The sequence below is a fragment of the Pseudonaja textilis genome, chromosome 1 (genome assembly GCF_049901715.1).
Source record: "Pseudonaja textilis isolate UNSWEBS1 chromosome 1, rPseTex1.2, whole genome shotgun sequence".
Classification (NCBI taxonomy): Eukaryota; Metazoa; Chordata; class Lepidosauria; order Squamata; family Elapidae; genus Pseudonaja; species Pseudonaja textilis.
In genome coordinates, this window is record NC_141990.1 from 134,054,951 (window position 1) to 134,069,624 (window position 14,674).

Here is a 14,674-nt window from a genome sequence, read left to right on the forward strand (position 1 = left end):
AACAGCGTATATCCGTGTCAGAGCTGTCAAAAAGAGCAAATGTGGCACATTACACTTGTATCTTTCTTTTCTCAGCTTTATGAATCCACCTTGCACGCTTTTGCCTTTTCCTATTCAATGCTTGGAGAAGAAATTCAGCTACACTTCATTATCCCTAAATCGAAGGAGCACCATTTTGTCTTTAGCCATCCAGGAAGACAGCTGGAAAGTATGAGATTGCCTCTTGTCACAGATCAGGTAGGTAAAGAGCAATTTGCAAAACTCTTGTTTTAAAGGGTTAGGATTTAAAATGATTGGACTTTGCGTCCAGGTGATAGTATAGATAGATTGATTAATCTCCATATTACAGAGAATAGCCCCCAAATTAAACAGAGGAAACAGAGTTTAACAGAGATTTAAAATGGCATTTCCAAATTTTCCACCATGTTTGGAAAGACATTCACATACATTCTGGGTTTCTCTTAAATAGTGCAAGGACCCTACATTGCAACCATTAAAATGTCTTTGAAGCTCATTTCTCCTTTAAAGTAATTGTTACAGAAAATTCTCTTTTATCAAATCGAATGAACTTATATACTTTGACAGAGAAATCAGATCTAATTTTATTTAGATTAGACATAGAAACAAACAGCTGTCCTACCTTTTATCAAGTTGCACACTTGGTTTATTCATCTCAGTAGTGTTTATTGCCAGTGGCTAACCAAGATTTTAGGCAGATATTTTCTGCTTTTCCTGTATCTGGAGATTCTATGCCTTCAACCTGAAAAGCACGTGCTCTGTCACTCAGTCCTTTCCCATCCTCAAATTTACCATTATTAACTTCTATAGGCCAACTATAAAACAGTATTATTGTGCACATCTTTGTGTGTGTGTGTGTGTGTGTGTGTGTGTGTGTGTGTGTGTATGTGTGTATATATATTTCTTAAGTTTTCTCGTGTACTTACATGTCTGGTATTCAGCTTTGTTTGGGTATTTTGTTCGGGTATATGGTTCACCTGGAAAACTAAGGCATATATGAAGTCCCCTGTGCATCATGCCCAGCCACATACATTGGACAGACCAATAGAAGAGTAAGTACCCACCTGGATGAACACAAAAATGCAGTCAAAAAGCTGGAACACACTTCCTCACTAGTCCAACACATGAAAGCCACAGGTCATAGCATCAACAACTATAATGACGTGGGAAAATACCCGAACAAAGCTGAATACCATATTATTATTTTTATACACACACACACACACACTGCTCAAAAAAATAAAGGGAACACTTAAACAACACAATGTAACTCCAAGTCAATCACACTTCTGTGAAATCAAACTGTCCACTTAGGTAGCAACACTGATTGACAATCAAGTTCACATGCTGTTGTGCAAATGGAATAGACAACAGGTGGAAAGCATAGGCAGTTAGCAAGACATCCCCAATAAAGGAGTGGTTCTGCAGGTGGTGACCACAGACCACTTCTCAGTTCCTATGCTTTCTGGCTGATGGTTTGGTCACTTTTGAATGCTGGTGGTGCTTTTACTCTAGTGGTAGCATGAGATGGAGTCTACAATCCACACAAGTGTCTCAGGTAGTGCAGCTCATCCAGGATGGCACATCGATGCGAGCTGTGGCAAGAAGGTTTGCTGTGTCTGTCAGTGTAGTGTCCAGAGCATGGAGGCGCTACCAGGAGACAGGCCAGTACATCAGGAGACGTGGAGGAGGCTGTAGGAGGGCAACAACCCAGCATCAGGACCGCTACCTCCACCTTTGTGCAAGGAGGGACAAGAGGAGCACTGCCAGAGCCCTGCAAAATGACCTCCAGTGTGCCACAAATGTGCATGTGGCTGCTCAAATGGTCAGAAACAGACTCTTTGAGGGTGATATGAGGGCCCATCCACAGGTGGGGGTTGTGCTTACAGCCCAACACCGTGCAGGATGTTTGGCATTTGCCAGAGAACATCAGGTTTGGCAAATTCACCACTGGCGCCCTGTGCTCTTCACAGATGAAAGCAGGTTCACACTGAGCATATGTGACGGACGTGACAGGGTCTGGAGACGCCGTGGAGAACGTTCTGCTGCCTGCAACATCCTCCAGCATGACCAGTTTGGCAGTGGGTCAGTAATGGTGTGGGGTGGCATTTCTTTAGGGGACCGCACAGCCCTTCATGTGCTTGTCAGAGGTATCCTGACTACCGAGATGAGATCCTCAGACCCCTTGTGAGTCCATATGCTGGTGCAGTTGGCCCTGGGTTCCTCCTAATGCACGACAATGCTAGACCTCATGTGGCTGGAATGTGTCAGCAGTTCCTGCAAGACAAAGGCATTGATGCTATGGACTGGCCTGCCCATTCCCAGACCTGAATCCAATTGAGCACATATGGGACATCATGTCTCGCTCCATCCACCAATGCCACATTGCACCACAGACTGTCCAGGAGTTGGGGGATGCTTTAGTGTGGGAGGAGATCCCTCAGGAGACCATCCGCCACCTCATCAGGAACATGCCCAGGCATTGTAGGGAGGTCATACAGGCACGTGGAGGCCACAAAGACTACTGAGCCTCATTTTGACTTGTTTTAAGGACATTACATCAAAGTTGGATCAGTCTGTAGTGTTTTTTTCCACTTTAATTTTGAGTGTAATTCCAAATCCAGACCTCCATGGGTTGCTAAATTTGATTTCCATTGATAATTTTTGTGTGATTATATTGTCAGCACATTCAACTATGTAATGACCAAAGTATTTAATAAGAATATTTCATTCATTCAGATCTAGGATGTCTTACTTTTGTGTTCCCTTTATTTTTTTGAGCAGTGTATATATGCATACACACACGTGTATATGTGTGTATGTGTTGTGTATATATAAACCTAGGGGACAGCTTCCGTAGTTAATTGGCTAAGATACGAATGTGAGGATCATCATCCTTTTCTTCCTCTTCTTTCTAGTCATCTTCCTCTACTGTTTATAGGCTTTTGTAAATATTAGAGTTACGATATGTTTTATTACATTGTGTTCTATTAATCCATATAATATCATACAAATTCCTAATTTTTACAGAGCCAGGACTACATAAAGAGCCCTACTTTTACTCCTACGACAGGACGCCATGAACACGGTCTTTTTAATCTTTATCATGCAATGGATGGAGCCAACCATTTGCATGTTTTAGTTGTCAAAGAATATGAAATGGCAATATATAAAAAGTATTGGCCCAATCACATCATGCTTGTTCTGCCAAGTATTTTCAACAGCGCAGGAGTGGGTAGGTACATGTTTCATTAGTTACTTGTGTGAATAAAACAAGGCTACTAACTTTAGTTGGCAGCATTAGTAGAATCATTTAAAGCAGGAAGGGCATCTCTGGGGAATATGTAATCTTGCTCGAGCCTCTTTTTTATGGCCTCCAAAACTAGTCCATGATTATGCTGCTGATTTGCATAAAGCAGCCAAGTAACCAGCTCTTCCCATGATGCAATTTCAATTTATCCTCTACTGCTGCCCTTGGCCACCGACATCAATAAATCAATAAAATACAGATCTTGTCCACAAAAGGATTGACTGCTCCTTATATAAACTGTCGACTAATGGGTGAGGGACAACTTTAATCTTATTAAGTGCCATCAAATCAGTGACTTCATGAATAGATTTCCTCCAAGATGATCGATCCTTCACCTTGCGTTTTAGGTCTTCCAACAGTGGTGCCATTGGCATTGCAATTGAGTCCATCCCTCTTGCGGCTTTCCATCTAAACCACCTTCCATTCCATTCAGTTTAGAATGAAGCCAAACACTCTTTATTTGTGGGTCTGGTGGCCATGATATTATAATGTACTGAATGAAAAAGATGCTATCAGTATGTATTTTTAACATTTATAATTTGGTTATTGTACAAATGTAGTCATGTGTAGTAGATCCCATTAATCTACCTGCTACAAGTCAGGTGAACAACCATCTAACTATTTTGAGCAGCTAAGAAAATTTTGATTGTGGGAGGAAAATCTTTCCATCAAGCTAAATTTACACTGAGCTAAAATGAAATCTCCACTTTCCCTTATTGACAGCTCACTCTGGCTTGGTTGCAGGTGCTGCTCATTTCCTAATCAAAGAGCTGTCCTACCATAATTTGGAGCTGGAACGAAATCGGCAAGAAGAGCTTGGCGTTAAGCCTCAAGATATTTGGCCTTTCATTGTCATCTCTGATGATTCCTGTGTGATGTGGAATGCTGTTGAAATAGATTGTTCTGGTGACAGGAAAAGGTAAACGGCTATTTTCTGTGGTGGTGAAGACTTTTTTTTTATTAAAAAGTGAAAACTAATTTGATTTGAAATTATTTCCTGATCTTTTGCAGTGAATATACCTGGAGAGAAAAGAACATTTCCCTAAAGCAAATTCTTCAGCACATTGAATCGTCTCCCAGTGTCACCCACTATGCCTTGATTGGCATGAGGAAATGGTCCAGTAAAACTAGGAGTGGAGATATCAAGGAGCCATTCTCACGTTGCCATGTGCATGACTTCATCATGCTGAATGTGGACCTGACCCAGAATGTCCAGTATAACCAGAATAGGTGAGCCAAGTCTGATTAAGGGAGCCAACCTGGTGCTGTATAGATTGGTTGGGATTAAGTTTCTATATTTACAGGCAGCATAGCTGACAATCCCGATGGTTGGGTAACTTTAAGGGCAGTTTTCATATATCCAGAGGACAACAGGTTGGAAGAAACCGAGTTGTATTGCAGTAATTCATTCCATTATGCTTGCTGATTCGAAAGGATGCTGAATATTTTCCATTTTATGATTCTTTATGATACAACATACTAAAGACATCTTTGTATCTGACATGCATTTTTTTTAAAGAAATAAAAATAAGTCAAGAAAAACTGGAATTAGCACATCGTTTTCCTGCTAAAATAGCTCCATTGAAACAGTAATTCAGACTTGTAAGAAACTTGTAAGATATTGTATGAATCATTCAATATCATGAACGGTTTTTTTCTTAGACTTATTCCTGTGATGTCAGACCATCAGTTTCCTTGGACAAATATCAATGTCATGCCTTTTTAAATATGTCCTGTTACCATTGGTATCAATCTTGGCCCCTACAGTACAGTATTTCTATTGTATTGATAATGGCTTTCTATTAAAATTTCAGGAATCCACACTGTTCTTTCTTTAAATGCTCAGTCTCCTGCTCTTCCCAACAGATTTGTCTGTGATGATGTGGATTTCAATCTACGCGTCCACAGTGCAGGCTTGAGGATCTGCCGATTTAATCGATTTAGTGTCATGAAGAAACAAATAGCAGTAGGAGGGCAAAGGTCCTTTCATATCAAATCAAAGGTGAGACTTCAGGAACGGAGTATCTGCTAACTCCAAAGTTACACATGGCTTTACATTCAGTAGTTTCTGAGTTTAAGCAAATGGGGTGATCTAAACTGAGTTCCAATTTGAGGATCAGGTCTTGCCTCCAAAACTACAACATGATCCAGCCGAGCAGCAGATTGGCGAAGGGAGTTTCTGTCAGCTTTTGCTCAAAGAGCAGGTGGCAGCTGTAGCTAGGCTAGCCTTCAGACAACCTCAACTTGTGTACCAGTTCCACCTTTTCCTAGTTTGGGAGGCCTTGGTCATGGACATTCATGGCTTAGTTGCCTTGTAATGGGACTATTGCGCAGCCACCTGAAATTTGGTTCCAAATGCAGGGTTATAGGTGCAGCTCTTTACGCCTAATGTGACATCACTACTCTGCTCCCAAAAGATTTCAAGGTGAGATTCAAGGGCCTGGTTACCACCTTTAAAACCCTACGGGACAAAAGACTGGGAACTTGCAGAACTTCCTTATTTCAAGAACATCTGCCTACCCCACACACCCTCACAATGCTCAGGGTTCCCTCTCTGGAAATTTGCCATCTCATGCAACCTAGAAGTATATGTCTTTTTGGTTGCTGTCCCTCTGCTCTGGAATGATTTCATTCATTTCATGATTGGTTTGTTTATTTTGGAAGCAAGCGGTCAAAAGGCCCAGATTATATCAACATGTCCATATGTCAGAGCAGGAGTGTCAAACTCGATTTCATTGAGGGCCGCATCAGGGTTGTGTGACATCGAGGGGGGGGGCATGGTGTGGCTGGGGTAGGAGTAGCCTGGGGGCGTGGCCAGGGTGGGAATGGCCAGCTTGACGTCACTCATGTCAGGGGCACCTGTGGTGGCCAAGTGCTAAGGCAGGACTTCCCTCAGACCCTCCTTCATTCTCATTATACTCTTCCTTCCTTCCTTCCTTCCTTCCTTCCTTCCTTCCTTCCTTCCTTCCTTCCTTCCTTCCTTCCTTCCTTCCTTCTTCCTTCCTTCCTTCTTCTTTTTCCTTCCCTCTTCCTTCTCCTTTCTTCTTCCTTCCTGTCTTTCCTTATTTTTCCTTCCTTGTTCTCTTTCCATCTTCACTTCTTTTTCTTTGTCTTTCCTCTTTCCCTTTCTCCTTTCCTATCCCTTCTTGCATGTTCAAATGCAAAAGGAGAAACATTTCTCCTTTTGTTTTTCGTTTGTTTATCTAGCCCTCTGCCAGTGAAAATGGAACTTGAGGGGATTAGGGTTAGGCTGCAGGAAGCTGTTGCAGCTGAAAATACCGCTTCAAGGAGCCACACGCAGGCCTCATGGGCTCTATTTTCACTGCCAGAGGCACTGAGGGCCAGTCCTTTGCTGCTTCCAGGGTGGGCCCATGGGCCAGATCTAAATACCCACGAGCCTTGAGTTTGACGCCCCTGTGTCAGAGTGATGTCTAAGCTCTCAACACGCTTCTGAAAATGTGTGTTTTTGTGTCTTCATATTTGTATCTATGTGCGTGTTTACATACATAAATCTCAAATATGTGAGACATCTGGATTTATTTTCCTCCCTCAGTCAGTTATATAATTGTATTGTTGGACGTGATTTTGTTCAGCTACATGTATTTTTAATCTTATTTCAAAAAACCACTGCTTAAAAAAAAAATTGCTGTCACAATCACTGTTTTCTTTTCAGGTGTCAGATAATTTAATGAGTATTGGTCCAGCTCAATATATTTGTGCCCCCGACAGCAAGCATACATTCTTGGCAGCTCCAGCTCAGTTATTGCTTGAAAAATATCTCCAATATTACAGCCATCGCTTCTTCCCTCTTTCATTGAAGAATTACAACCACCCGGTGCTATCTGTGGATTGTTACCTTAATTTAGGACCACAGGTAATCAACTTATGCATTAATTAAAATACTGTATATGAATATAGAAATAAAATATAGGCATGTACTGGAGAAAGCAATTACGTTTGGAAGAGTTAGAAGTAAAAGGAAACCAGGCTGTCAAAGAAAACGGTGGCTGGACACCATCAAAGCTGACACTAGCCAGAGCATAGAAAAACTCAGAGAACGAGTGCAAGATTGAAAGAGATTCGGCCCATAAAATCATCAAGAATCAGACATGACTAAATGGGTAACATCATCCTCATCCTCATCATGTGGGCACCTGCCCTTCAAATGTAGCTGAACCTCAACTCCCAGCATTCTTCTCTATTGCTCATCCTGTCTCTAGTTAATTGTTATTTAACAGTACCTGGAGGACTATAGCTTGTGAAGTGGACTCTGCCTGCTTCTTATCATCTGAGGCTATCACTCTCTGAATTAATTAATTAATTAATTAATTTATCGAATGTATACTCTGCCACAGTCACAAAAACATCTTGACAGCTCACAAAGATAAGCAAATAGTGTAACAGGACAAGAACACCTCATTATAAATACAAGTTCTCCCCTCACCCCTTCCTCCAAAACATTCTATGGGCCCCAAAAGCCTTCTAGAAATGTTCTGTTTTCAACGGGTTCCAGAAGGCAGAAAATATTGGAGACAAACCAACCTCTTAAGAGGAGGCCATTCCAGAAGATTGGCCCAAATGCTTCTAGATTTTGGACTTCTCCACCTCTCAGAACCAGCTGTTTTTCCTGGTATAATTTAAGTGGTTGGGCTTTGCCCCCTTTTTCCCCAGAAAAAGCAAGTGTGCCATTGCCAAGGAGAATAACTGAGTGGCAGGACCAATGCAGCTACCTGCTATGGTGGGTTTTTTCCAGCTTTGCCAGAATGAGGCAGCAACTGAATGTCTCTACAAGTGTTATGGAGTAACTTAACTGTAGGTGACAAATGTTTGCTGCAGAGGAAACAAAATAAGAGAAGAGAAGAGGCAAAAAAGAAAAGGAGATGTTACTGTTTCGGTTACACATGATCAGGGGTGATGCCAAACTCTTAGGAGAGCCAGTCTCTGCAGCTTAGCTAACATGTTATTAAATTAAATGAGAGTGGGTTTATATAATTTCTCTTTATAGGCCATTCAGTCATGAATTGACTATATTATTTATAAAATAAAAAGATATGTGCTAACTATGGGAGAATTCTGGTGAGAACAAGCATTTGCTACATATTTGCTACATCTGGAAAAAATAGATTTATTTATTTACCTGCTATAAATGGATTCCATGATACCTGGCGTAATATGAAACTGCTGCCGATGTTTCTGTGGCCATAACTGTTTAATAATGCTAACCTGAATGGTCTCTGGATGGAGAGTAAATCATTCTTGCCATTTTGTTCCTCTTGCAAACAGATTGCAGTTTGTTACGTTAGTTCCCGGCCTCATTCTCTGAATGTTAGCTGCTCTGAGATGATATTCAGTGGACTCTTGCTGTATCTCTGTGATTCCTTTGTTGTAGCCAGCTTCTTGAAGAAATTCCACTTTTTGAAAGGTAAGAGGTTGTTGTTGACACATAGGGTGACTTGACATCTTTGAAGCAGGCAGGAAAGGAAGGAAGGAAGGAAGGAAGGAAGGAAGGAAGGAAGGAAGGAAGGAAGGAAGGAAGGAAGGAAGGAAGGAAGGAAGGACAAAAGCATTTGAGTCACTAATACTTGAACTTTCCTACCTGAAAAACTACTTGGGGGTGTGGGGGGAGAACCTTCCAGGTAGGAAAATCTATTCAATGCAGGAACAGATTGGCTTCCTGGGAACAAGGAATCTGATCTGTTTCTAAAATAGCATTTTGACTAATCTAATTGCCGAGAAGGAAACTAAACGTTTTACAAGGAATACTGTCATATACCCTAATTGTTCTGATGATTCCTTCCTTCCTTCCTTCCTTCCTTCCCTCCCTCCCTCCCTGTTAAAGGTTTACCTTATTACCCTAGTTAAAAGATCTGTTGGTTTGCTACCACCCAAAAAATTATTTTGGGTTTCTTCTCTTTTCTTTGTTCCAACAAGAAACCGAATAATTATTTAATAATAATTCAAAATTAGTTGGAACCAGGTTCTCTTAATATTACCATATATCTATTAGGATTGTCAATCCCTGCTTCCTTGGTGTTAAATATGAAAGCTTTTTCCTGAGAAGCAGAGGTTGTCTCAGAGCTAAGACTCTTACTTCTCCTCAGACCTCTCTTTTCACTTACATCTCCCAAACCTCTTTCCCCTTAGTTTCATAGACGTCCCCACTTCCTTGGAATATAAACTGCAGGTGGTGCACCTGCCCTGCACCATCGTGTTTCGACTGATTGCTCCAATACCCACTCATTCCAAATATTAGAGTCAGCAAGTGGAAGGGGGTATGAATTATGTTGCCACCTATGAAAAGTATCCTAGGACACAGAGAGGGAAAGAAGGCAGGAGACGAGCATATTTCTAAGAGATTGCTCGTTCTTGATTGCTAAAATGCTTGTCCTTTCAATGTTTCTCCTTTTGACTGATGATGCCTTTTAAGTCATTCCACTGAGAGCAGGCTGTTGTGTGTGATTTTTGTTTTTAGTTCAGAGAGTTATGTACCTTGTGGGGTCCTTGGTGCTCTCTGAGCTTGGTTGTTTTCTTGAAGATGTTTCACTATCCAACTAGGTAACATCACCAGTGCTACAAGGAATGGGATTTGCTCTCTGTTTATAGGGTTTGTGGCTGGCCCTAACAGTGGTGGAGAGTGTTCTTAGTGGTTCCTTGATTTGGTTCCATAATTACGAATACACTCAGCATTACTGACAGGACAAACCTCTGGTATATTAAAAGAGAACAAATCCCTTCTAGCACCGATGATGTTACCTAGTTGGGTAATGAGATGTCTGCAAGAAAACAACTAAGGTCAGAGATTACTAAGGACCCCACAGTTCAACCCTGAGCTACAATATTCTTTTCTATTAGTTATGTATATACAATACAAATGATAATAATAATAATAATAATTCCTACAGGTGCCACGTTATGTGTCATTTGCCAAGACCGAAACTCCCTTCGTCAAACTGTTGTCCGGCTGGAACTGGAAGACGAGTGGCAATTCCGGCTAAGAGATGAGTTTCAAACCGCCAATGCCAAAGAAGACAAGCCCCTCTTTTTTTTGACAGGACGGCATATTTGATAAGAAATTATCTGACATCCTCAAGGAGACTCTTCCAACCAAAAACAAGTTGTGAAAATAGTGGGAGAACTTAAATGTTCAGAGGAAGGGTTTTTTAAAAAAAACCCATAATATGGACAAAAATGTAGGGAAATTTGAAATATCTGTAATATATTTTATTTGACACATTTGTGTTTATAATTTCAGACTGTCTCAGTATCTTTTATAATTTAAGATGTTTAAACTGTTCTTTTTGTGCCAGGAGCAGAGTGGAATCACTGCTTGTTGTAGTTGAATTGTTTATAGGTTCCCCTTGTCTTTGTTTTGGTTGTATAAATTATAGAGATTATTGGTATAATTCAACATCTAGACATAGATTCCCTCCTTAACCTTTTGTTGAATTAGAAGTCAGTAGACAGAAAACACTCCATTCTTAGTATATAATGCAGCTGATAAGTGAACAGCTATTGGGAAAAAGGTTTGGGTAGAGTGCTAGAGGCAAAAACGAACTGGGTAGTTGTCCAGTGCAAAGTCCAATGAAATGAATGGGAAACAAGAAGCGCATGGCGGTGTGTATCAGACTTAGTGGGAACTGCAGAAAAGAACTGTCCAAAGGATTGTGCCTTATATTTCCATTTTAATGGACACTTAGGCCTTTACCTTACTCGTAATTTTGAGCATCTTCCACAATCACTCCTTGCCATTGCTGAGGTAATTCAAAGCCCGTCCTCATTACATTGAATAAGTCACAACACTGGGAGGCTGATTCTAGAAGATGCTACTGTAACGACTTCCCTCATCCTAGTCTCAGAACCTTTGTTCTAGATAATTTTTAAAGTGGGGCATTTCTAGGACCCTGGTAAGGAGATAGTTCCTTTCTAGTTTCCTCAATGCCTTCAACAATGACAGAGCTTTTAATATCTAATCTTATTGGAAAAGAGAGAGAGGGAAACATTGAGGGAAATATTCAGAGAAATATCTTGAAAGTAGCCCATATTCAACTGTATATCAACAAATGTTGACAGTTGACCACTGGACATGTTTTATGACATTTTGTATTATGCCACTAATGCTTTACGATAACTTTTATGTATAAAGTGTTTTTTTTTAATTTCAAGCCTACAAGAGTCATGGGTTCGGGATTTTGAATATATTTTGTAAATTAGCCCTTTTTGAAGTATCAATTTGCCTACAATGCATTATTCCATTCAGCTAAAGATTATACACAAAGTTTTAGTAATATGTTAGACAACCCATGACCCACTGGGTTATTGTTTCAAATATATTTTCTTTCCAGATTCCCTAAAACCTTCAACCATGGTAGACCTTCTAAATGTAATGAAAAAGTTTTTAAAAATTCAGGGACATATTCAGAGATGTATCTGCCTTGAAAGTAGCCCATGCTGGATTGTACAGCACAAACATTAGCAGCTGACCACAGGAAATGTTCTCTGACATTTTGTATTATGTATGAAAAAATACATTTTTTTCTAGGGTTAACAGCAGAGAGAAACTGCATCCACAGACCAGAGGCCTGCTTCAGTGCAATTTGAAGTGCAATTCATTTCCTGCTTATAGCAGTATTTACAGTTATCAGCACTGGAATGGGGATAAGGAATCATCAGATAGTTAAATGCTGGAAAACTTCATTCGTCAAAGAACTTGGCAATAAATCACAACAGGAAAAGGACAAATTGATTGTCCTCTCTTAACACCTTGATGGGCAACGAGTTCTTCATTTTCTTTAATTTAAATTAAAAATAAAATGTCTAATTTTCAGGAATGTTCTTGTAAAGAGTGTCAAACTAGATTTCTTCGAGGACCGGATCAGCATTGTAGTTCTCTGCGGGCTGGCAGAGGAGATGTGGAGAGGGAGGAGATCGGAGGGATGCTTTCTGCAGCACCCTGCTGGCTAAAATTGGGCTGCGGGGGGGGGGATCGGGGGGGGATTCTACCAGTTCACACCTATTCGCTAACACCAGTTGTTAACATTCTAAGCAGTTTGGAGAACCAGTTGTTAGAAAAAAATTACTGACCTAATCCTGTAAGGAAGGCAGGAAGGAAACATTCTGGTGTTGCTTACAGAAACTGTCTCTCTGTTAACCCTTATTACATTCTTGGCAGGACTAGATTTCCTGTCTCTGGAACTTCTCTGGAGTTTTTTTCCCCTCCTTTGTTGGTACTTTGCTTGTGTGGAGTGACCATTCAAAGTTACAATGGCACTGAAAAAAGTGACTTATGACCACTTACGACTGTTGCAGCATCCCCACAGTCATGAGAGGCCAGGCGAGGAGATGTGTGCCTCGATGTGAGTGATATTGATTTGGCCACACCTAGCCAATAACATGACTACCAAGCCATGTCCACCCAGTCACATGACCACCAAGCCACGCCCACCACTTAAGCCACGCCCACAGAATTGGTTGTTAAAAATTTGAATCCCATCCTTGGGTGCAATGCCCACCAATGGCCTCCTGCAGCACTCTGCCGGTCGAAAATCGGCTGTGGAAGGGGCGCATGATGCCCCTGTGGTTTGTTTTCAGCTTCCATAGCCTCCTGCATCACTCTGCCAGGTAAAAACAGACTATCCCATTTTGGCCGGCAGAGGCACTGCAGGTCAGTCCTTTGATATTTCCAGGCCGGCCCTGCGGGCCAGATCTAAGCACCCCATGGGCCTTGAGTTTGACACCCCTGTTTTAAAGGAACATGTCACTGCTTGTAATTCAATTTCTTCAAAGGCAAAAGCACATCATCTATATTGGCTGTGATCTATTCAGAGCTAAGCACTTTTAAATCCCACTATATTAAAAAAAACAACACACAACTATGCCTGCACTATTGAAATTAAGTTGTCTGGTCATTGGTGCTTTTTTTTTTTTTTAATCAGAGCCCACACTGATTGTGCCCCATGACCTCAAGATACACTTAAGGTACACTTAATCAGCAGAAGATAGTGGATCACACACACATACACAGACCCCCCATAGTGAAATAAAATAATCCAAATGCAGTTTCCCATATTTGATCATTTTGAGAACCCACTTATTTCTTTGGGGAATAAAATCATGAGAGCTTCAAACAGTGTTAAAGATTAAATTGATGGCAGTGAGCTACAATTGTACAACTATAAAATAGTTAATAGCATCATGTCTGAAAGGACTTGTTACACAAAGAAGTTGGCATGTTGCTGTTATTATTTTTAGTGGGTCAGGGCTGTAAGAAATGCATCTGGATATCCTATACTAAACGGTATTTTTGCCACTTTCCATAACCAGATTCACATGACCTCCAGATGGCTTCTGCTGCCCCCTAGTTTATAAGGTTCATCTTGGATGAATCATCATATTTTTAAATATTAGTTTTATCATAGTCTAGCAGAACCCCAGTAGGGTTTTTTTGAACAACCCTACAGTTACCAACTTCCATCTTGCACTACATCCCCTTCCTCGCTCTTAATAAACCTCTGAATTTTTCATCCCGATGCAAAACGTTGGTAGTTATTTTTCTCTGGACACGTAAACACCTTTTCCAGGAGGCTTATGACTTAGCAGGGCGACTTGAGGAGTCAGCTGCCAAGCCAGCGGGTACCAGATTACACAGCTCATGTTTCTCTTCCAGGCTAAGGTTCCAAAAACATGAGCAGGCTAAACTAGCAAGCGAACAGAATTGCTGGGAAATTATTCTGTCTGCATCTTTGTTGTCAACCAGCGCATTGCTTTAAGGCTGGATTTTTGTTTCAGGTTGAAACTTAAATCAGGGTTAACGTCCTTGGTACCATAGCTGCCTCTGGCAATGGAGGAAAAGAATCATCTCAAGATGCCATCTGAAGATACAGAGTCCCCTTGGTCCTGGGTAAGGCCCTCTGATCGAGAGCAGAAATTAGATGTTGGAGTCAGAGGGCAGCTTGGCTCTTTATTTGCAGATTACAGGCTCAGAGCGCAACCCTGGTCATATTGATTCAAAGCAAAGCTCTGTTGAATTGGTGCAAGGGGGTAGATAGGTTTTTTTGGTTCCTTTAGTTTTCAGCTTGGAGGAAAGATGCATCCATTAAAGTTGCATGCAGTTTAAATAGTATATATTGTTTTGTTTTCTTTCAAACTTATTGGATGTCATTCTAGTGGACAAGCCTGTCTCCTGAAAAAAAACTACTTTCCCCATTTTAATATTGTTGGACTATACAGAGACATTGCTTTAATTCAGGGCATGTTTGGCCAGCTAAAGTCTAATTTCATTCTGAGTTTTGCAATTTTTGTATAGCTAAAAGAGCAAACATGTTAAAGACCGCTCTGAGATGGATCTTG

The 14,674-nt window shown here is 40.9% G+C and overlaps 2 protein-coding genes across 6 annotated transcripts in view; both read left to right on the plus strand.

The window, feature by feature from the left end:
• The window catches only part of GREB1 (growth regulating estrogen receptor binding 1), a 63,784-nt gene extending 52,307 nt beyond the window's left edge, over positions 1-11,477 (plus strand). For both annotated transcript variants that reach the window (XM_087917277.1, XM_026695302.2), the window contains 8 exons: positions 76-237; positions 3,049-3,253; positions 4,073-4,247; positions 4,340-4,558; positions 5,195-5,330; positions 7,002-7,202; positions 8,612-8,750; positions 10,231-11,477. In XM_087917277.1, the coding sequence (XP_087773403.1) occupies positions 76-237; positions 3,049-3,253; positions 4,073-4,247; positions 4,340-4,558; positions 5,195-5,330; positions 7,002-7,202; positions 8,612-8,750; positions 10,231-10,394 (1,401 nt within the window). In that variant the 3' untranslated portion in view covers positions 10,395-11,477. The remainder of the gene's footprint in view (positions 1-75; positions 238-3,048; positions 3,254-4,072; positions 4,248-4,339; positions 4,559-5,194; positions 5,331-7,001; positions 7,203-8,611; positions 8,751-10,230) is intronic.
• Positions 11,478-14,039: 2,562 nt separating this feature from the next.
• Positions 14,040-14,674, plus strand: part of LPIN1 (lipin 1) — a 111,220-nt gene continuing 110,585 nt past the window's right edge. Inside the window, exon 1 of one of the 4 annotated variants that reach the window (XM_087917286.1) lies at positions 14,040-14,225. In XM_087917286.1, coding sequence (XP_087773412.1) covers positions 14,166-14,225 — 60 coding nt within the window. In that variant the 5' untranslated portion in view covers positions 14,040-14,165. The remainder of the gene's footprint in view (positions 14,226-14,674) is intronic. The other 3 variants (XM_087917282.1, XM_087917292.1, XM_087917299.1) reach the window with 3 other exon arrangements.